This window comes from Hydra viridissima, unplaced genomic scaffold (assembly GCF_058129835.1).
Source record: "Hydra viridissima isolate aposymbiotic clone 2 unplaced genomic scaffold, HvirCarnegie_v1 scaffold_11, whole genome shotgun sequence".
Lineage (NCBI taxonomy): Eukaryota > Metazoa > Cnidaria > Hydrozoa > Anthoathecata > Hydridae > Hydra > Hydra viridissima.
The window spans coordinates 8,537,003-8,555,313 of NW_028324310.1; the positions used below are offsets into that span (position 1 = coordinate 8,537,003).

Consider the following 18,311-nt stretch of genomic DNA (forward strand, 5'->3'; position numbering starts at 1 on the left):
TATCGCCAAGACCTTTAATCAAAAGGGTATACATAGATTAAATAAAAATGTGTGTGTGTGTCTATATGTGTATGTATGTATGTATGTATGTATGTATGTATGTATGTATGTATGTATGTATGTATGTATGTATGTATGTATGTATGTATGTATGTATGTATGTATGTATGTATGTATGTATGTATGTATGTATGTATGTATGTATGTATGTATGTTTGTATGTGTGTATGTGTGTATGTGTGTATGTAGAATCAAATCATTATTGAACCTACTTCTCCTACATAACCTCATATAAATTTCAAATACATACATACATACATGCATACACACATACATACATACATACATACATACATACATACATACATACATACATACATACATACATACATACATACATACATACATACATACATACATACATACATACATACATACATACATACATACATACATAAAATTCTTTATATACTCTTAAGAAACTTTTAATTATAGTTTTATATAACAATATTTAGCAGACCTTTGAAAATGGGTTGCACTTTGTGAAAAGTGAATCCTGAATAGCTTAGAAATGTTTTTTCCCACTAAATTAAGTATTAAACAACTAATTAAACAATTAATCAGCTGGTAATAGTATGAGTATTGGTAGAGTAGTATGATCCACCTAATGTGTTTTAGTAAATATTTGCAAAAGAAAGAATGGTTGCAATAATCATATATTTTTTAAACTTTTGTAAACTTTGAACAAGATTTTTTTGAATTTACTCAATATAATTGTAATAATCTTAAGGAATTTTTACAAAAGTTTAAAAAAAGAGGAAGTAGAATCAGCACTGGTTGAATAAACTAGTCTTATTAGTAGGAAACTTGGGATCTCTAAACTGAGTACCAAAATGATTGCAAAAGAATGTTATGGATCAACTGACTTTGTTTTTAGAAGTCTCTGCTAAATATTGTTTGATATTTTGTAACTAGGTTACTAAAGAGTGATAGCACTATATTTTTCTAATACAAATATCAGAAGTGATGTTTAAATGCTTTTAATTTACTATCAGAGAATTGGGAATTAATTTGTTTATACTTTAGCTGAATACTGTAAAAACAGAAATGGTGCAATGAACCATTAAAAGGTGATGATCTAGGCATCTATCTATTAGCATCATTACAGTTCTGCTAAGAACTGCCTAGCCTGTGCAGTTAATGACAACCAACAATCTCCTAAAAAAATTTTAAGTTTGAAAAATAGTAATTTTTTTCCAATTAATTTATTATAATTTTTTCAGATAATGAACAAAAACCTTTCTCAAAACTATAATTGTCATAATTTATTAATTTTTGCTTAGTTTTCATTCTAATGTAGCATCGCAAAATATTATTGCTAGATGATGAACTAGATTTTGTAATATCTGCATCAGCTTGGGTAACTCCAGTACCAATACTAAATACTTTAGTGTTTTAATATTTTTTTGTGGTTTACATTTTTATTTGATTGAGTTATAAAATGATTAGGCAAAAAAAGCATAATAATTATGTAAGCATATCTTATTGTACTATAGATAAATAAATGGAGAAACATGTTCAACAAAATACAGACTCCAAGCACAAAGCTAAGACAGGAATAACCAAAAAAGTTAAAGAAGATGAATCTTTTACAGATTTCCTATGCCCCATTTGCTTACAAATTCTTATTGAACCAGTTCAAATGCCTTGCAAGCATGAACTCTGTATGGATTGCTTTCAAAAGCATGTTTATAGTACCAGTTTAACATGTCCCATGTGTCGCTTTCGTATATCTGTTTGGGCACGTAAGAACACAAAAGCAAACACTTTGGTGCATACTGAGCGTTGGAATCTAATAAAAAAACTGTTTCCTGAGAGAGTAAAAAGAAGATTAGATGGGTTGGATGACCTTGACTCTAGCTTTGATGAATATAATGGTATATATATTATATATATATATATGTATATATATATATATATATATATATATATATATATATATATATATATATATATATATATATATATATATATATATATATATATATACTTTTTTGTTTATACTTGCATGGTTTAAATTTTTTTAATTTTTAGTGTTATTTATTAAACTTTAGTGTTAATTACTGAAAGATACATTTGAATTTGATAAGTTCTATCTTTCATGTACAATTTATTTTGCATGATTTGATTAAAATTAGTGTCAGTTATATAGGAACCTTGCAAACATCAAGAGTTTCAAAAGCTGCTAAGAAAATGGAAGAATTCTGGTGACAGAAAATTGATAAAGAAGATCAACTTTAAGATTTTAATCCATAACTCAATTTGAGAAAGGTGCAAAGTTCAAGACAATGAAACTTATCTGAAAGTTAATTTTCCATGATTTCAGGGTTAATTTCTAACATCTTGACTCTGAACTTATGTCTAAGCTTGTAAATAAATTTTGAAGAAGCAATCTGTTCATGTGGCTACCAAACTCTAGTGTATGCCATAACTGGAACTTTAAAGAGCCAATAAGTCTTCAAGAGGTGTGAAATTTTGATTTGACACCTCTTGAAGACTTATTGGCTCTTTAAAGTTCCAGTTATGGCATACACTAGAAAATATGGCCAATACAAAGCTGAATGAAACCACATCAAAAATGGTTTCATTCAGCTTTGTATTGGCCATACAAAGCTGAATGAAACCATTTTTGATGTGGTGGTGGTTAGTAGAATTTTCAAAACTGTGTTTTTATTGAATTCTGGGAAACCGCTGTTGCTTATTTAGTTTGCACATCAAGTGACAACAAAACTCACTAGTTTTAATGGTCAATTGGTGATTTTTTAATTTGATTCAGAGTGATGGCAAGTTTTTTAATGCCTGAATTAGACAACCCTGTGTTTGACTGAAGTTGCACTAAATCCTCTGCTCTTAGCTTTGGTTTATTACCAAAAAGGACCTTGAATTACATTGAAGTATTTTTGTAATAAATAGTGGACATATCTAAGATATTATTTGTATTTTCTAAAACTAAGAGTTTGAAATAATAAATAAGTAATTCTTTTATTTTCAATCTTAAAACAAATAACTTGTATTTAAGCAAAAATAAAATGTTTTCTATTTTTCTCAAATCCATCTCATAAAATATTTCAGAGTAATGTTAGCTTAAAGCATTACCTTGTGTAAGAGGAAGAGGTCTTCCACCTTTTACCTGTGTGACTTTGATAGTGCCATATGGTGAAGCATCTTTAGAAGTGATAACTGAAGATGCAATTTGTTCACCTACTGTGGGGTCTGCTGAAGCAAGTTGGAGCATGTTTTCTCTGAAGGTATATTGAGTGCAATTTTGTGTCAATCTTTTTTTAATTACTGTCAAGCAAAATGAGCATTGTCTTTCAACTTTTGCAGATTGAGAAGTGTTCAAATTTTCCAAGGGGTGTTTTTCATTCAGCTTTGTATGGCCAATTTTGCAGATCAGGCAATCACAAATCTGATACCTTGTAGTAGGGTGAATGACTATTGTGGAAAACTGAAAAAGAGTTGGAAGACTGATATTCCCTCCATTGTGCTTTCTTTAATGACTAATTCTGAAACTGTCACAAATGCCTTCAGGCACTCTTGCATCATGAAAGTTAATTTGACACGAATAATGCTCTTTGATTCTTTCAATTAGAAATGGTTTAAGACTGCAACTACACTTTTTCAAAGCATAAACACAGTCTTCCTGTAGACTTCATGTGATTTTATTGTATTTGGCATTTTCAAACTAGTGAGTTTTGTTGTCACTTGATGTGCAAACTAAATGAGCAACAGCGGTTTCCCAGAAATTCAACAAAAACACAGTTTTGAAAATTCTACTAATCACCACCGCAACAAAAATACTTATGGTTGATATAAGTTAAAGTTCCATTTGAAAGTTTGATGGAAATTACTTTTGCCATAAAAATGCAAAATTAAGAAGTTATTAAATTTGTGTAATTAAATGTGAATTTAAAAAAAATAAATCTTTTGCAGACAAAAAGCTTTATAAGTCATATTTCTATTATCAAATCAAAATTTCATAATTCAATAGAAAAAATTACTTATACTGTAATAAATCCAAAGTATATGATGCTATCATTCAAACAGAATGTGTTAAAAATTGAGAATTAAAAAATGATTTTTTTTTTCTCAGACAAAATAGTTTCATTTTAATTTTTGCATTTTTGATATCAGGGGTGTGTATATATCACTCCCTCCAGAGGGTTTCTCCGGAACATCAAGTTGGGGTTACTGCCTTCTCGGGCCATATGTGATATCAACAGCAAAGTTCTCTACCTCTATTCCGACCTGATCCTGCATTACTTGTTACTCATGAGATGCAGTTACATGATATGAACAGAATCAAGGTGCTTATGTTTAAACATGTAAACCCTGTAAACAAATCAGAATTGAGCATTACTAAGTTGAGCATTACTAAGCAATAGTCTAATGGAACATAAAGAAAAGACGAAATCAAGTAATAATCTTTCATAAAATAAGTTGACAGTGGCTATGAAAATAGTAGCTATTAAGCTGAAAGTTGTGGAAAACTTGATGGGGCATTTGAAAGGGAAAGTTTCCCAGTGTAATCATATCAGAAAAAATTCAAGAAATAAAAATAGACAAATAATAAAAATAGACAAATAATAGTTGTGGTTTTATTTTAAAAAAGTTCAAGAAAAGTTTAGTTGCTGTGACAACTTGATGCAAGCAAAACAAAAAATCATAAAATAAAGATAAAAATAAATTCAAATCAAAGTTGCTGTTTTTTAATAAATGTACTGTTTACATTGATTTTAAGTTGTATTTATTGTATTTAAAATCTTTTTAGCGCCAGTGCATATAATTAGTTCAACTGGAGAAGTTCGAAAAGAATATGAAGAAGAAGTAAAGAAAGTTAGTAGCAGTTTATTATAATAATACATTTTGTTGAATTTTTTACTACTAAATATTTCAAGTTTTCTTTTTCTTAATTTTTTATTGTAAAGTGATTGTTGTAAAGTTTACAGCAGATTACCTGAAAATCTCAAAATGCTTTATCAATATTTCATTAAAAACATTCCTTTTATTCTAAACAGTAATAAAAAATATTTAGCTATACAGAAATTAATGACATTAGAATGCAATCAAAAAATTGAGTTTAAAGATTTATAACTTTTAAGTTATTTCATTTGTTAAGTATAACCTTAAATCTTTAGAGAAAAAATCCAAATTTGGTTTTTTTAAAATCAGCTGAAATGAAAGTCATTAAAAAATAGCTATGTAAATTCATTTAATATGTAATGCATGATAAATAGATAACTATCTACTTTGAAAGTTTATCTAAATGTTATTTTACTGAAAAATGTTTTTTTTTTTTTTTTTTTTTTTTTTCTTTTGTTTTTGAGATTACATTGAAAAGAATTTAAAAAGTTATTTGTTTTTTCTTTGCTGACTTTATTGATTTTTTTTTAGCTACAAGAGGAAAGTGAAAAAGTTATGCAAGCCAACATTGAGTATATACAAAAACTTCAGCAGCAGGAACATGAAGAAATACTGAGGCAAGAAGAACTTGATAGAATTACTGCTCAGGAACTTCAGCAGCAAGAGATGTCTTATCTAGGTGTTTTCATTAGTGCTAATTTCTAATTAATTTTTTATGAATTTCATAATGGGTGTTGCAGCAAAATTTGCATATATTTTATGCTTACTCATGTTGGTTATGTTATGCCAATATATGTTTATTCATAATCTTTGAGTTATTTTTTTTATATTTAACATCATGTAGACATTTTTAGAGTTGTGCATATTTTGCTGCAACACCTATTAGTTTTAATTTTTTTTTTCTAGGGGTAAAGTTGAAGTCACCAAGTGCACATCAGGAGAAATTACTTGCCTTCTTTAAACCAAAATCCCCTATGAGACTTCGAAAACGTGAAATTGGTGCATATAATTCAAATTTAGCTAAGAAAAAACTATTTGATTTGCATTCACCGAAGAAAAAAATAAAAAAGTACTTTCAAGCAGCAGAAGTTAGTGACAATTTTTATACCAATCACAGTCATTCTGATTCAAAAGCTCTGGAATCACCATTTGTTTTAGATTGCACAAAAGACAAAACTGAAAAATTGGCTGATAACAAGAGAAAAAAGAAAATTGAGTATAATATAGAAGATAAATTGATTGACACTTTTGTATTTGATTCTAAACAACCACTGAGCGATGTTTCTAAAAATTCCTGCATTATCAAATCAAATGTTGAGATTCTAAACAATCAAATTGATTTAACTATTGGGGAAAAAACAGAAGCTAAAACAATAGAAAGAGGTTTAATGGGTATTGCAGTAAAAATTGAACAATCAGCAAAGCATTCTGAAAATGTTTCAAACTAGTTTTATTTACAAAGTTAGTAAATTTGTTAGTTGATTTAAGACTCAGTTAGTGTTCTTTAACTGTTTAGTTAATAGTGTATTATTTAGTATTTATTTTAGTTTTGTACAATTTTTTTTAATCAAGCATTTAATAAATTAAAAGTTGATCAGTGTATTTTTAAAAAGTTTAAAGTTTTATAACTTTGAACTTTAGTTTTTTTAACTTTGTTTTTATTTTAGATAACTAAAAAAAATGACTAAATTCATCTTGAAATATTTTTCTTCTATAACCCAGTCCCTAAATGTATGTTTTAGTTATTTACTGATCAAATAGTAAAGTAATTGTAAATAATAGTATTGCATTTATATCTGATTGTTGGGTTAGAATTTGAATCTTTAAATAATTGAATTCATCTGTTATATGGTCATCAGTTATTTTTTTTATTAGTATTTAGTTATATTTATTATTGGTGATGGTCATTTTAAGATTGCATTAAAATATTCCTTTAGCTATAATTTTTATAAGACAATATATCTCATCTAGTTGCCATTTAAATTAAAAAAAAAATGTCTGATGATGTTGATCTACAAATGTGGGTCTCTGACAAGCTGTATGAAACACTAGACATGTCTGACAAGCATGTCGTAAACTTTTTAATTGGATTGGCAAAAAAAACAGATAATGTTGAAAGTTACATTGAAAAAATCAGTGATGTAATAGGTGATAACCAAAATGCATTCACTGCTGCTGCTAGAGAGCTGTGGAATAAGATTCCACGGAAAAGCAATAAAGAAAGTTCTAATAGGTTAAAAGAAAAATTAGCTCTAGAGCAGCAAAAGAAAAATGCAAGCTATAAAATGCTATCAGAAAGCGAAGAAGAAACTGCTCCTTTATTAAAGACAAACTCGATTTCAAAGAACAAGAAAAAGAATGTAAGGTATGTTAAATTTCAGCACTGTATGTATGTAGAGTTGAGTTTTGGTAATTAATTGATTTAAGAAAATTGGTAATTAGTTTGCAAAGATATTAAGTAGATAATGAAAATACTTCTTGTGTGTTTTATCAAAGTTGTACTGTGTGTAATTTTTTTCAGAAAGCGCTTTTCTGAATCAAGCTCTTCTGAGAATGAGTCTATTAAATCTGATAAAAAGAAGGATTCAGATTCAAGTGACAATGAGGAAGTTATTAGAGCCAGAGATATTGAAGAAAGAGACCAGTTTGCTGAAAGACTAAGAAAAAAAGATAAAGATCAAACCAGGAAACTTGTTGAAAAATCTGACAAAAAAGCATTTGAGGAGGCAAAGAAGCGATTGCAGCTTGAAGAGGAAGATAGAAGAAAGATTATCCCAGAGCTTAGAGATCAAGCTAGAAAAGCCTATGTAAAAAAACGAAAGCTCGAAAAGGTTGAGGCACTTAGAGAAGATATAGAAGATGATGAAAAAATGTTTGAGGAAACAGACCTAACTGAAAGAGAAAAGTTGGAAAGACATTATAAGAAAAAGGTTTTTTCTTAAATTTACATAGATAATGTGTGTATAGTATTTATAAATATATGTACATGTATATTCTATACTATGTATATGTATACATATATGTATGTGTGTGTTTGTGCGTGTGTAATGATATTAGTTCAGTTGGTGCTTTCTAAAGAAATATTGGTAATTTTTTACATTTTTTTTTAACCTCATGCAAACACATATTTTTTTGATTCATATAATTTTGATTTTAAATATGATTTTGTAAATCATATTTATGTTTTAGATTATGCTAATCTAAGATTTAATGCCATTATATCGTTGAATTATACTTTCTACCTACCAGATCTATAATCTTGCCAAAGATTATGAGAACGTTTCAGCTGAAGTAAAGTTGCAAAGGTATGTAATACCTAGTGATAAAGATGGTTACACAGACACGTTTGTTGAAGAACAACAGGCTCAAACCTTTGTTAGTGAGCAGCATCGTTGGGAAGACTCAAAGATTGATCATGCTGTCATGAAGTTTGGTTCTAAAGATGCTCAAAAAAAATACCAGGTTTGTTTTAGCTGTAAGTGGTTAACTGATCAATCATGTAAAATCATTGATCGCTTCTTTTCTCAAAGTAGTTACATATACTAAATATAGTTTTCAAAATGATTGCAACAGTTTGCTTTTTTTTTTTTTTTTTTTTTCATTTTTTACTCTTAATTAAACAGAATCAACTTTTATTACATAAGGTATAATAGTAAGGTAACAACCTTATATGGTGTTTGTGTGTGTTACAATTAGGAGAGGGAAAAACAATATGATTTGCTTGTGGATGAAGACCAGATAGCTTTTATAATGGCTGATCGTATGCCAGGTACCAAACATAATGAAGAAGACCTCATTGTCAGTGTAGAACAAAAAAAGAAAGAGAGCATCTTAGAGTGTCGAAGAAGTTTACCAATTTTTAAGTTCCGAGAGTCTCTTTTAGAAGCCATAGAAGCACACCAAGTTCTTATTATAGAAGGTTAATCAATTAAAATTGTTAGAATTGTTAAAACTGATTGCCAATAAAATACAATAAAACTTTGAGATCTCTCAGAACAATTGGTTTGTACTCTGTTTAATAAGTTATTTTTATATATCATTTTCAGGAGAAACTGGTTCTGGAAAAACAACTCAAGTCCCTCAATACCTCCTCGAAGCTGGTTACACTAAAGGAGGAAAAAAAATAGGGTGCACTCAACCAAGGCGTGTGGCTGCTATGAGTGTAGCAGCACGTGTTGCTGATGAAATGGGAGTTAAGCTAGGAAATGAAGTTGGCTATAGCATTCGCTTTGAAGATTGCTGTTCAGAAAAAACTGTTGTTAAATATATGACAGATGGAATGTTGTTAAGAGAATTTCTTGGGGAACCTGATTTAGCTAGCTACAGGTTGATAGTTATATGATATTGCTACATAAACTTAAAAATATTTTTTCTCAAAAGTAGTTAAGATACAACAAAAGATTTGGTGTCCAGGTTTGGACTAGATTTTCTATAATTCATGTAAATCTTAGCTGATTTCATAGACTCCATGATAAACTGAATGGAAAAGTCTAGGCAGTTAATGTTTAGAAAGTAGGCAAATGTCCACATGTAAAGATATTTTCTTGGAAAAACAGGATGGTTTTCTTAGTTTTGTGAGCTGGTGCTTAAACCTTTTGGAAAAACCAGGGACCAAAATGCAGGTGTTAGTGTTAATTTCTACTCCTTCTGTTGAAATAAAGCCATGGTATTTGAAGGGTGCTAACTCTTGAGATTGATCTTGAGATAAATAGCTACAATGACAGGGTTATTTATAAATTCAATGAAGCCATCGCTAATTTAATAAACTGTCTGTTATTTTTCACATAATCCTATGGTCCTAATTTTTTACAAATCAGCCTTAAGTTGTTTTTTTGACTGTTCTGGCTTCTTTGACAAGTTAGGATTTTGATTGTGTGTGAAACTATAAGTTTTAAACTGTTAACTCATTTTGCTTTATGGAATTTTAGTAATTTTGATGATGATTGAAGATGATGATTTGAAAAGGAAATTTTTTGTTTGTTTGTTTGTTTTAATTGCTATAAATATCTTTTAAATTACTGTTGAATAACAAAAAAAAATTTGTTTATAGTGTGATGATAATTGATGAAGCTCATGAGAGGACGTTGCATACAGATATACTATTTGGACTCGTCAAAGATATTGCTCGTTTTCGAAATGATATAAAGTTACTCATATCCAGTGCTACACTTGATGCTGAAAAATTTTCCTCTTTTTTTGATGATGCTCCTATATTTCGTATTCCAGGGCGTCGATTCCCTGTAGACATATTTTATACCAAAGCTCCTGAAGCTGACTATATTGATGCTTGTGTTGTCACTGTGCTTCAAATACATCTCACTCAGCCAGATGGTGATGTGTTAGTTTTCTTGAGTGGTCAAGAAGAGATTGAAACATGCAATGAGATGCTGCAAGAGAGAACTCGTAAGTTAGGAAATAAGATAAAGGAATTGATCATTCTGCCAATCTATGCTAATTTGCCATCAGATATGCAAGCTAAAATATTTGAGCCTACTCCACCAGGTGCAAGAAAAATTGTTATTGCTACAAACATTGCAGAAACATCACTGACTATTAATGGAATAATTTATGTCATAGATCCAGGTTTTTGTAAGCAAAAAAGTTATAATCCGCGTACAGGAATGGAATCACTTGTTGTGACTCCAATTTCAAAGGCCTCTGCTAACCAAAGAGCAGGTAGAGCAGGTCGTGTTGCTGCAGGTAAGTGTTTTCGTTTATACACAGCTTGGGCTTATAAAAATGAACTTGAGGAAAACACCATTCCTGAAATTCAAAGAACCAATCTAGGAAATGTGGTCCTTTTGCTTAAAAGCTTGGGAATTAACGACTTGATTCATTTTGATTTTATGGATCCTCCTCCTGCAGAAACGCTCATTCTTGCATTAGAACAGCTGTATGCTCTAGGTGCATTAAATCATATGGGAGAGTTGACAAAATTGGGCCGCAAAATGGCTGAATTGCCAGTTGATCCAATGATGGCCAAAATGATTATTGCTGCCGAAAAGTACAAGTGCGTTGAACAAATTTTGACAATATCTGCAATGCTCTCTGTTAATGCCAGCATATTTTACAGACCCAAAGATAAAATTGTGCATGCAGATAATGCAAGAAAAAACTTTTTCCGCCCTGGTGGTGATCATTTGACATTAATGAATGTATATGATCAATGGGCTGAATCTGGTCACAGTACACAATGGTGTTATGAAAATTTTATTCAGTTTCGCTCAATGAGACGTGCTCGTGACGTACGTGAGCAACTTGAAGGGCTTGTTGAGCGAATAGAGATCGAGTTAACATCAGCAGCACACGACTCTGTTGGCATTCGAAAAGCAATTACCTCTGGTTATTTTTACCATACTGCTAAGTTTGGGCAAGGTGGTAATTATAGAACTGTAAAGCACCAGCAAACAGTAATGATTCATCCCAACAGCTGCTTATTTGAAGAGCAGCCTCGTTGGGTTCTCTATCATGAACTAGTTTTCACAAGTAAAGAATTTATGCGTTCAATAATTGAAATTGAAAGTTCGTGGCTTCTTGAAGTGGCCCCCCACTATTACAAATCTAAAGAACTGGAAGACTCCTCTGCTAAAAAGATGCCTAAGACTAAAGGGGTTTCTAGGATAGAAGCTAGGGCATTCTAATAAAATTTATAATTGCTGGTTACCTTTGTAAATAGTACCTAGAAAAAAACAAAAGTAAAAAATGTTTTTATTTAAATGATAAAAAAAGTTGAAAACTATTTTCTTGTCTGTTTGAGTTGGTGTCTCATGTGCGTATTAGTACAAAAAAGTGATGTCTCCCTTATGTATTAGTGTCATGTTAGAGGGCAATTGTTATCATCACATGTTTTTGTTTTTAAACCAAAGAAAACTTTTAATGCACAGAAAATCAATTTTGTTACATGTAGAACAACAATTTACAAAAGTCCATGCTAGTAAGCCAAACTTATTTGCTTTAACGGCATAAAATGTATTTCAGTGTACAGAAATAAGACTCACAATCAATTTGTCTTTGCACCCATAAACTCTGGCTTTTTAATTTTTTTTTATAATTATTCAATGAAAGTACTTAGGTTCTATATTTGAATTTATAATCCATAGATTTTAACACTAAGCTTGTTCAGATATGAAAGCATTTTAGGTGCAAAGCTGTTTTTATTATTTCCAACCATTCCTTATGAATTTCGTGTATGTATTTTAAATTTATAATATCTAATAAGTTTTAGTAGTGTTAAATACTGAAAATTAATGTAGATGGCGTATCTGTCAACAAATCCATTTCACATAATAGTACTTGGTAGTGGGGTATCAGGACTCTCAGCAGCACATGCAATTCTCAAGTGTTCTCGTGTTCCTTGCAAAGTGACAGTGTTGGAAAGTGAGCGTTGTGTTGGTGGTTGGCTGCAGAGTACAACATATCAAGACGGTAGCGTTTTCGAACATGGGCCACGCTCTGCTGTATTAAAAGGCAATGTTGCTTTACAAACCTTAAACTTAGTATGATTGTTTCCAATTCAATAGTGAACTTTTTTTGTTCCTTAGTTTTTACATCTTTTATAAATTTATGATTTAACTTTATTTAATTTCTGTAACATTTTTAATGCTATTTAATCAATCCAGATTTCTTGCTTGAGCAATATCTTTTTTAGAGTAGATGGCTGAGCTTGGTATAGAGAGCAAAATAATAGGAATTCGAAGAAATGATATAACAAAACATCGCTTTATATATGCAAATGGAAAAATGAACCCACTTCCTTCGTCAATATCCTCATTATTCTTTCGTCAAGATCCTTTTAGTAAGTCAATTGTATCAGTGTTAGCGAAAGAATTGTTTGTTGAAAAAAATCTTGCAGAAGACGAAACCATTTATGATTTTTTCTTGAGAAGGTTTAACAAAGAAGTAAGCATTTTTGTAAAAATCTTATAAATTATTCTCAGTCTTGAGATTTTTTTTTTTTTTTAAATAGATTGTTTTTTTAAATCAATTCTAAATGAGTTATCAGTTTAAAAATACTTATAATTCAGCATGTTAAACTTTCTGTTTGATCTTGTTGTATTTATACTTTGAATGACATGGATTTGATGAATTAATTTAAGATTTCTCCTCATATTTACCATCATGTTCTTTATTTCCTTTACTTAAAAAACTTTATTAACATGTCATATTGAACATCCTTTTAAACCGTAAAAAAATATACATTCTATTTAAGTATTATAAGCTTATAAACAATTAAAACTATGCTGATAATCAACTTGGAGTCTAAGCGTGTGATATTTGTGTCTTTTTATAAGTTATGTTAATTTTTTGTTAATACAAATGAGTATTTTGCAGATAGCAGAATATATTTCTACATCACTTTGCCGTGGTATATTTGGTGGTGATGCAAAGCTGTTAAGCATGAAATCCTGTTTTCGTCTTATGTTTGATTTAGAAGAGAAATATGGGTCAGTCGTTCGTGGAATGATTTTTTCTAAATCCGGTTTGTAAATATCTTGCATTTTTAACTTTAAAAACATTGTTAGTGATTGATCCTTTTTTTTTACATATTTTGATTTCCAATAGAAAACATTACTAATAACCTATGTGCGATTTCATTCTTTAGAAAAATTGAACAGTTTGTCAAATTTAGCTGCAAAAGCAATTCGAGAGCATTGGACGACTTGGACTGTTCAAAATGGAATGCACGCCCTGCCGGAATACTGGAGTGAATCTTTGAAATCACAGGGCGTTCAAATACTATTAAACACTAAATGTCAAAAACTTTCTTTTGCAAACGAAAAGGTTTTCTGCAATACTAATACAGGTGTTTTGGAGGCGGACGCTGTAATATCTTCTTTGCCGGCGTGCTCTTTGATGTCTTTATTAAAAGAGGCGAATGGTACTCTATCATCTTTACTGGGGTCAATCAGTTTTGCGACCTTAGCTGTTGTAAATTTAGAATATAAGAACGAAAAAATTCCTTATAGTGGATTTGGATTTTTGGTTCCATCAAACCAGCCTGTTAATATATTAGGTATGACATTCGATTCGGTTGTTCTTCCACATCCGTTTCCTGGAAATTCTGTGACTTTGACAGTTATGCTTGGAGGTGCATGGTTTGAAGAGATTTTTGGGAATCCAGATAATTGTGATGAGAGCAAAATAATCGAGTGTGCTACTAAAACTGTTAGGGATATTTTGGGCTTTTCCTCTATTCCTCATCGGGTGTTATGTAAAATACAAAAAAATTGCATTCCGCAATATTATTTGGGTCATGATATTAAAGTAGATAAAATAAAGAAATGTCTTAAAGCAAGCAATCTGCCATTATTAATTGTCGGTACATCCTGGGGTGGAGTGGGAATCAATGACGCGATAATAAATTCAAGAAACGATACGTTGAAATGGTTAGCATCAAAACAAATGTAACGAAAATATTAACTGTATAACACTACTAGAGAATGCCGGTTCTGGCGCATTTTCATTTTTTCCATACTTAAGGTCGATAACTTTGATGCGTTTTTTTGTTGACTTACCTTTTATTTCAAAAAAATCTGTGGTGAAGTAATAAAATTTTCTTGTTATTTGTTTCTTATCGTAATATTTCTTGTCGTAATAAAAATGTTTTCTTCCCGCAATGATCTTAAATCTTTTGTGGATCCGTTTTTGTAGTGTCCTCTTGCCTGTCTGCCTGTTAATTTCTCTTATCATCTTCGGCTCTGAGTGCGACTTTCGAAATTAGGCTTTTTTGTTTATTTTGTTGGTTTGTTATTTTAAAAATAAAGTTTTTTAAAATTTCACCACAAGGTATTAATAATGTCTTGAAAGTTGTTTCCTTCATTCAATTTTTTTAAAACGTAAAGACACAAGTGACCACAGTAAGAAGTGTCACCAAATTGAACCCTTTCGCTGTTGTAAAAGACGGGACTTTTCAAATAGCCAACCAATTCGACAAGAGGAGGTTGAGCGTAAGAATCAAAGCTAAATTTTTTATCACTGTCTTTGTACCAGCCAATGAAACTTTGTACCAGCCAATGAAACTTTGTACTAGCATACCCAATGAAATCCGTTATTGCTTGAATCCCCAGTGTTAACAATGCCGCATTCTTTTTTATTTGGCTTTTTCGGCAACTCGTCTCTGACAAAAACACCTCGAAAGTTTTTAATTTTTAACTGTTTAGCAGCCTTTATGAGTTGAAAATTGGTTAAAGCCTCATTAGGCAATTCAATTCCTTCGACATTGATCATTGTACATTGTTTTTTAATTTGTTAAAAAGTTGGAGTAAATTTATTGTGGATCAGCGTTTTCTGGACCAAAGACTTTATCATAATCGATCAAGTTAAAACAAGGTTTATCAATCAAATCAGGACAAGGTCTTGACAAAAACTTGATTCTAAAATCAGAAGAGTTGAAATGGGAAGGAATGGAATTTCCTGTCAAGCTCCATAAAATTGACAAGTTTGAATATATCAATAAAGACATTAGCATTAACGTCTTTGGGTATGATGAAAAAAAAACGCACCCTTGACGAATATCTAAATTTTTAGATCGAAAGCATACTATTGATTTGCTGCTTATTTCAAACGAAGACACTGACCATTATTGCGTAATTAAAAGTTTCAGTCGATTTGCTTGTTCTTCAGTATCAGCACGTCAGCATAAAAAATATTTTTGCAGAAATTGTCTCCAAGCTTATGACCAGGAAGAAAAGCTTCAAAATCATCAACCTTATTGCTATGACAACATCTCAGTCCGAATCGAACTTCCTAAAAATGGAACAACCATTCAGTTTAAAAACTACAAAATGTCCATGAAAGTTCCGTTTGTGGTGTATGCAGACTTTGAAAGTTACATCAAACCTGTCGACACTTGCGTCCCCAACTCAAAACAGTCTTACACCAAACAATACCAAAAGCACGTTCCAAGCTCCTTCTGTTATTACATCAAATGCTTGGACGGACAACGTTTATAAAGGAAAACCTGTTATATACACAGCAGAAAGCGATGATGATGAAATTGCGCAAAAATTTGTAAACATGGTTGAAAAAGACCTTACAGAGATTTTCAACAAGATTGATTTTTAAAAAAAGATGGTTTTTATGAATAAAGATAAAAAGAATTTTAAAGTTGCAACACAATGTCATATTTGCGGTGAAAAACTCGAAGATGACAAAGTACGTGATCACTGTCATTTTACTGGAAAGTATCGAGGAGCTGCTCACAGCAGTTGTAATGCAAAATATAAAATTCCAGAATTCATACCCATCATTTTCCACAATTTGTCCGGTTATGACAGCCATTTGTTCATCAAGAAATTAGGTGGAAAATTAAAATGCATACCCAACAACAATGAAAAATACATCAGCTTCTCAAAAAAAAATAAAAGTAAGAGAACATAAAGAAAATGGTAAACTGAAGGAAGTATGGAGAGAATTGAGGTTTATTGACAGCTTCAGATTCATGGCTTCCAGTTTAGACAGTTTGGCTAAAAATCTAACCAACGACCAATGCAAAAACGTTGCTGAATATTACACTGGGAAAATGTTTGATTTATTGCGAAGAAAAGGTGTACCCTTACGAATGGGTAGACTCGATTGAAAAGTTTTCCGAAACAGAATTACCTCCTATCAAAGCATTCCATTCCAAACTCAACGACGATGAAATAAGCGATGAAGACTATTCGCATGCTCAAAACGTTTGTAACGAGTTTAAATGCATCACGTTTAAAGACTATCATGAGCTGTACAACGTCTCTGATGTACTGATGCTAGCAGATGTCTTTGAAAATTTCAGAGACGTGTGCAGCGAATATTACGGTCTTGACCCTCCTTGGTATTACACCTTCCCTGGATTAGCTTGGGATGCGATGTTAAAAATGACTGGAGTTAAATTAGAGCTTCTAATTGATCCTGATATGCTTCTCATGTTTCAAAAAGGATTACGAGGTGGAATCAGCATGAAACCGATATGGGACGTCGAACAACAAATACATGGGTGATTCTTATGATCCTACCAAACCGTCTAAATTCATCCAGTACTTAGACGCTAACAACTTGTACGGATGGGCAATGAGCAAAAATCGAAGATGGGCAATGAGCAAAAAGACGAACTCTCCAATCGGAAATCCATGCCATGCATTCTTGAAGTCGATTTGGATTACCCTGATCACCATCACGACGATCACAACGATTACCCTTTAGCTCCTGAAAAAATGACCCTCAACAAAGTAGAAAAGCTCGTTCCAAATTTAAACAACAAAGAGAAATACGTCGTCTATCATGAAAACATGAAACTATATGAACGAATGGGACTAGTCATTACAAAAATACACAGAGGAATCACATTTGAAGAAGAACCTTGGATGAAACCATACATTGATCGCAACACCAATTTAAGAGCAAATGCTAAAAACGATTTTGAAAAAGAATTCTTTAAGCTCATGAACAACTCCGTCTTTGGAAAAACCATGGAGAATATTCAAAAGCATGTAGACGTCAGACTCATCACCACAAAAAAAGAAGCCTTAAAATTGTCTAGAAAACCTAATTATGAGCGAAACACCATTTTTGATGAAAACTTGATCGCTGTGCACATGAAAAAAACAAAGCTCTTTTACAACAAACCCATTTATTTAGGAATGTGCGTCCTGGACATAAGTAAAATTTTAATGTTCGAATTCCATTACGACTATATCAAACCAAAATACAACGACCGCGCAAAATTGTTGATGACAGACACAGACTCGCTCATTTACGAATTCGAAACGGAAGATTTTTATGAAGACATTGCTGGTGATGTACTAGAAAGATTTGACACTAGCGATTTCGATAAAAAACATCCTGCTATTGAAAACGTTGGGCTCAATGTTGGTGCTAACAAAAAGATTATCGGAATGTTTAAAGGCGAAAGCAGCGGAAAACAGATTGAAGAATTTGTCGGGCTTCGACCTAAGCTCTACTCTTACAAGGTCCTTGGAGAAAAAGACGGACACAAAAAATGCAAAGGTGTCAAAAAGAGTGTGGTCAAAAATAAAATAGAGCATCAAGATTATAAAAACTGCTTAATTGATAAAAATGAAACGTTTGCAACCATGAATATCATCCGATCTCAGCCTTCACGACATTTACACCGAAGAAATCAACAAAGTTCCACTCAGCGCCAACGATGATAAAAGAATCATTTTGGAAGATGGAATTCACACGTTGGCAATAGGTCATTATAAAAAAAGACCTTGTCCTGATTTGATTGATAAACCTTGTTTTAACTTGATCGATTATGATAAAGTCTTTGGTCCAGAAAACGCAGATCCACAATAAATTTACTCCAACTTTTTAACAAATTAAAAAACAATATAAAATGATCAATGTTGAAGGAATTGAATTGCCTAATGAGGCTTTGGGGGCATCCA

The 18,311-nt window shown here is 31.3% G+C and overlaps 3 protein-coding genes across 6 annotated transcripts; all 3 read left to right on the plus strand.

Moving 5' to 3' along the window:
* Positions 1-5: 5 nt before the first annotated feature.
* On the plus strand, positions 6-7,279 carry LOC145191393 (uncharacterized). Of its 3 annotated transcripts, XM_090065992.1 has the most exons (6): positions 1,082-1,130; positions 1,557-1,937; positions 4,832-4,896; positions 5,455-5,602; positions 5,830-6,384; positions 6,591-7,279. In XM_090065992.1, exons 2-5 carry the CDS (start codon positions 1,565-1,567, stop codon positions 6,369-6,371), a joined length of 1,128 nt encoding a protein of 375 aa, XP_089922118.1. In that variant the 5' UTR covers positions 1,082-1,130; positions 1,557-1,564; the 3' UTR covers positions 6,372-6,384; positions 6,591-7,279. The 3 variants fall into 3 exon arrangements, with proteins under 3 accessions (XP_089922120.1, XP_089922118.1, XP_089922117.1); XM_090065994.1 differs by lacking the exon at positions 1,082-1,130 and adding an exon at positions 6-26 and having other exon boundaries at positions 5,830-7,279; XM_090065991.1 differs by having other exon boundaries at positions 5,830-7,279.
* LOC145191808 (pre-mRNA-splicing factor ATP-dependent RNA helicase DHX16-like) lies at positions 6,859-11,662 on the plus strand. Its single transcript, XM_090065988.1, has 6 exons — positions 6,859-7,288; positions 7,445-7,853; positions 8,173-8,385; positions 8,620-8,842; positions 8,970-9,249; positions 9,974-11,662. Exons 1-6 carry the CDS (start codon positions 6,918-6,920, stop codon positions 11,562-11,564), a joined length of 3,087 nt encoding a protein of 1,028 aa, XP_089922114.1. The 5' UTR covers positions 6,859-6,917; the 3' UTR covers positions 11,565-11,662.
* Positions 11,663-11,812: 150 nt separating this feature from the next.
* LOC145191809 (protoporphyrinogen oxidase-like) lies at positions 11,813-14,475 on the plus strand. 2 transcript variants are annotated; one of them, XM_080068993.2, is made up of 4 exons: positions 11,813-12,419; positions 12,572-12,822; positions 13,255-13,402; positions 13,526-14,475. In XM_080068993.2, exons 2-4 carry the CDS (start codon positions 12,577-12,579, stop codon positions 14,329-14,331), a joined length of 1,200 nt encoding a protein of 399 aa, XP_079925119.2. In that variant the 5' UTR covers positions 11,813-12,419; positions 12,572-12,576; the 3' UTR covers positions 14,332-14,475. The 2 variants fall into 2 exon arrangements, with proteins under 2 accessions (XP_079925119.2, XP_079925118.2); XM_080068992.2 differs by having other exon boundaries at positions 12,577-12,822.
* The last annotated feature ends 3,836 nt before the right edge of the window (positions 14,476-18,311 follow it).

Bases quoted from the DNA above. Each gene is read 5' to 3' on its own strand.
- LOC145191808 (XM_090065988.1), top strand. From the start codon at position 6,918: ATGTCTGATGATGTTGATCTACAAATGTGGGTCTCTGACAAGCTGTAT. The intron at 8,843-8,969 runs GTTAATCAATTA...TATCATTTTCAG, and splicing joins CCAAGTTCTTATTATAGAAG to GAGAAACTGGTTCTGGAAAA. The intron at 9,250-9,973 runs GTTGATAGTTAT...ATTTGTTTATAG, and splicing joins CCTGATTTAGCTAGCTACAG to TGTGATGATAATTGATGAAG.
- LOC145191809 (XM_080068992.2), top strand. From the start codon at position 12,177: ATGGCGTATCTGTCAACAAATCCATTTCACATAATAGTACTTGGTAGT. The intron at 12,823-13,254 runs GTAAGCATTTTT...AGTATTTTGCAG, and splicing joins TGAGAAGGTTTAACAAAGAA to ATAGCAGAATATATTTCTAC. The intron at 13,403-13,525 runs GTTTGTAAATAT...TTCATTCTTTAG, and splicing joins AATGATTTTTTCTAAATCCG to AAAAATTGAACAGTTTGTCA.
- LOC145191393 (XM_090065994.1), top strand. From the start codon at position 1,565: ATGGAGAAACATGTTCAACAAAATACAGACTCCAAGCACAAAGCTAAG. The intron at 1,938-4,831 runs GTATATATATTA...AAATCTTTTTAG, and splicing joins TAGCTTTGATGAATATAATG to CGCCAGTGCATATAATTAGT. The intron at 5,603-5,829 runs GTGTTTTCATTA...TTTTTTTTCTAG, and splicing joins GCAAGAGATGTCTTATCTAG to GGGTAAAGTTGAAGTCACCA.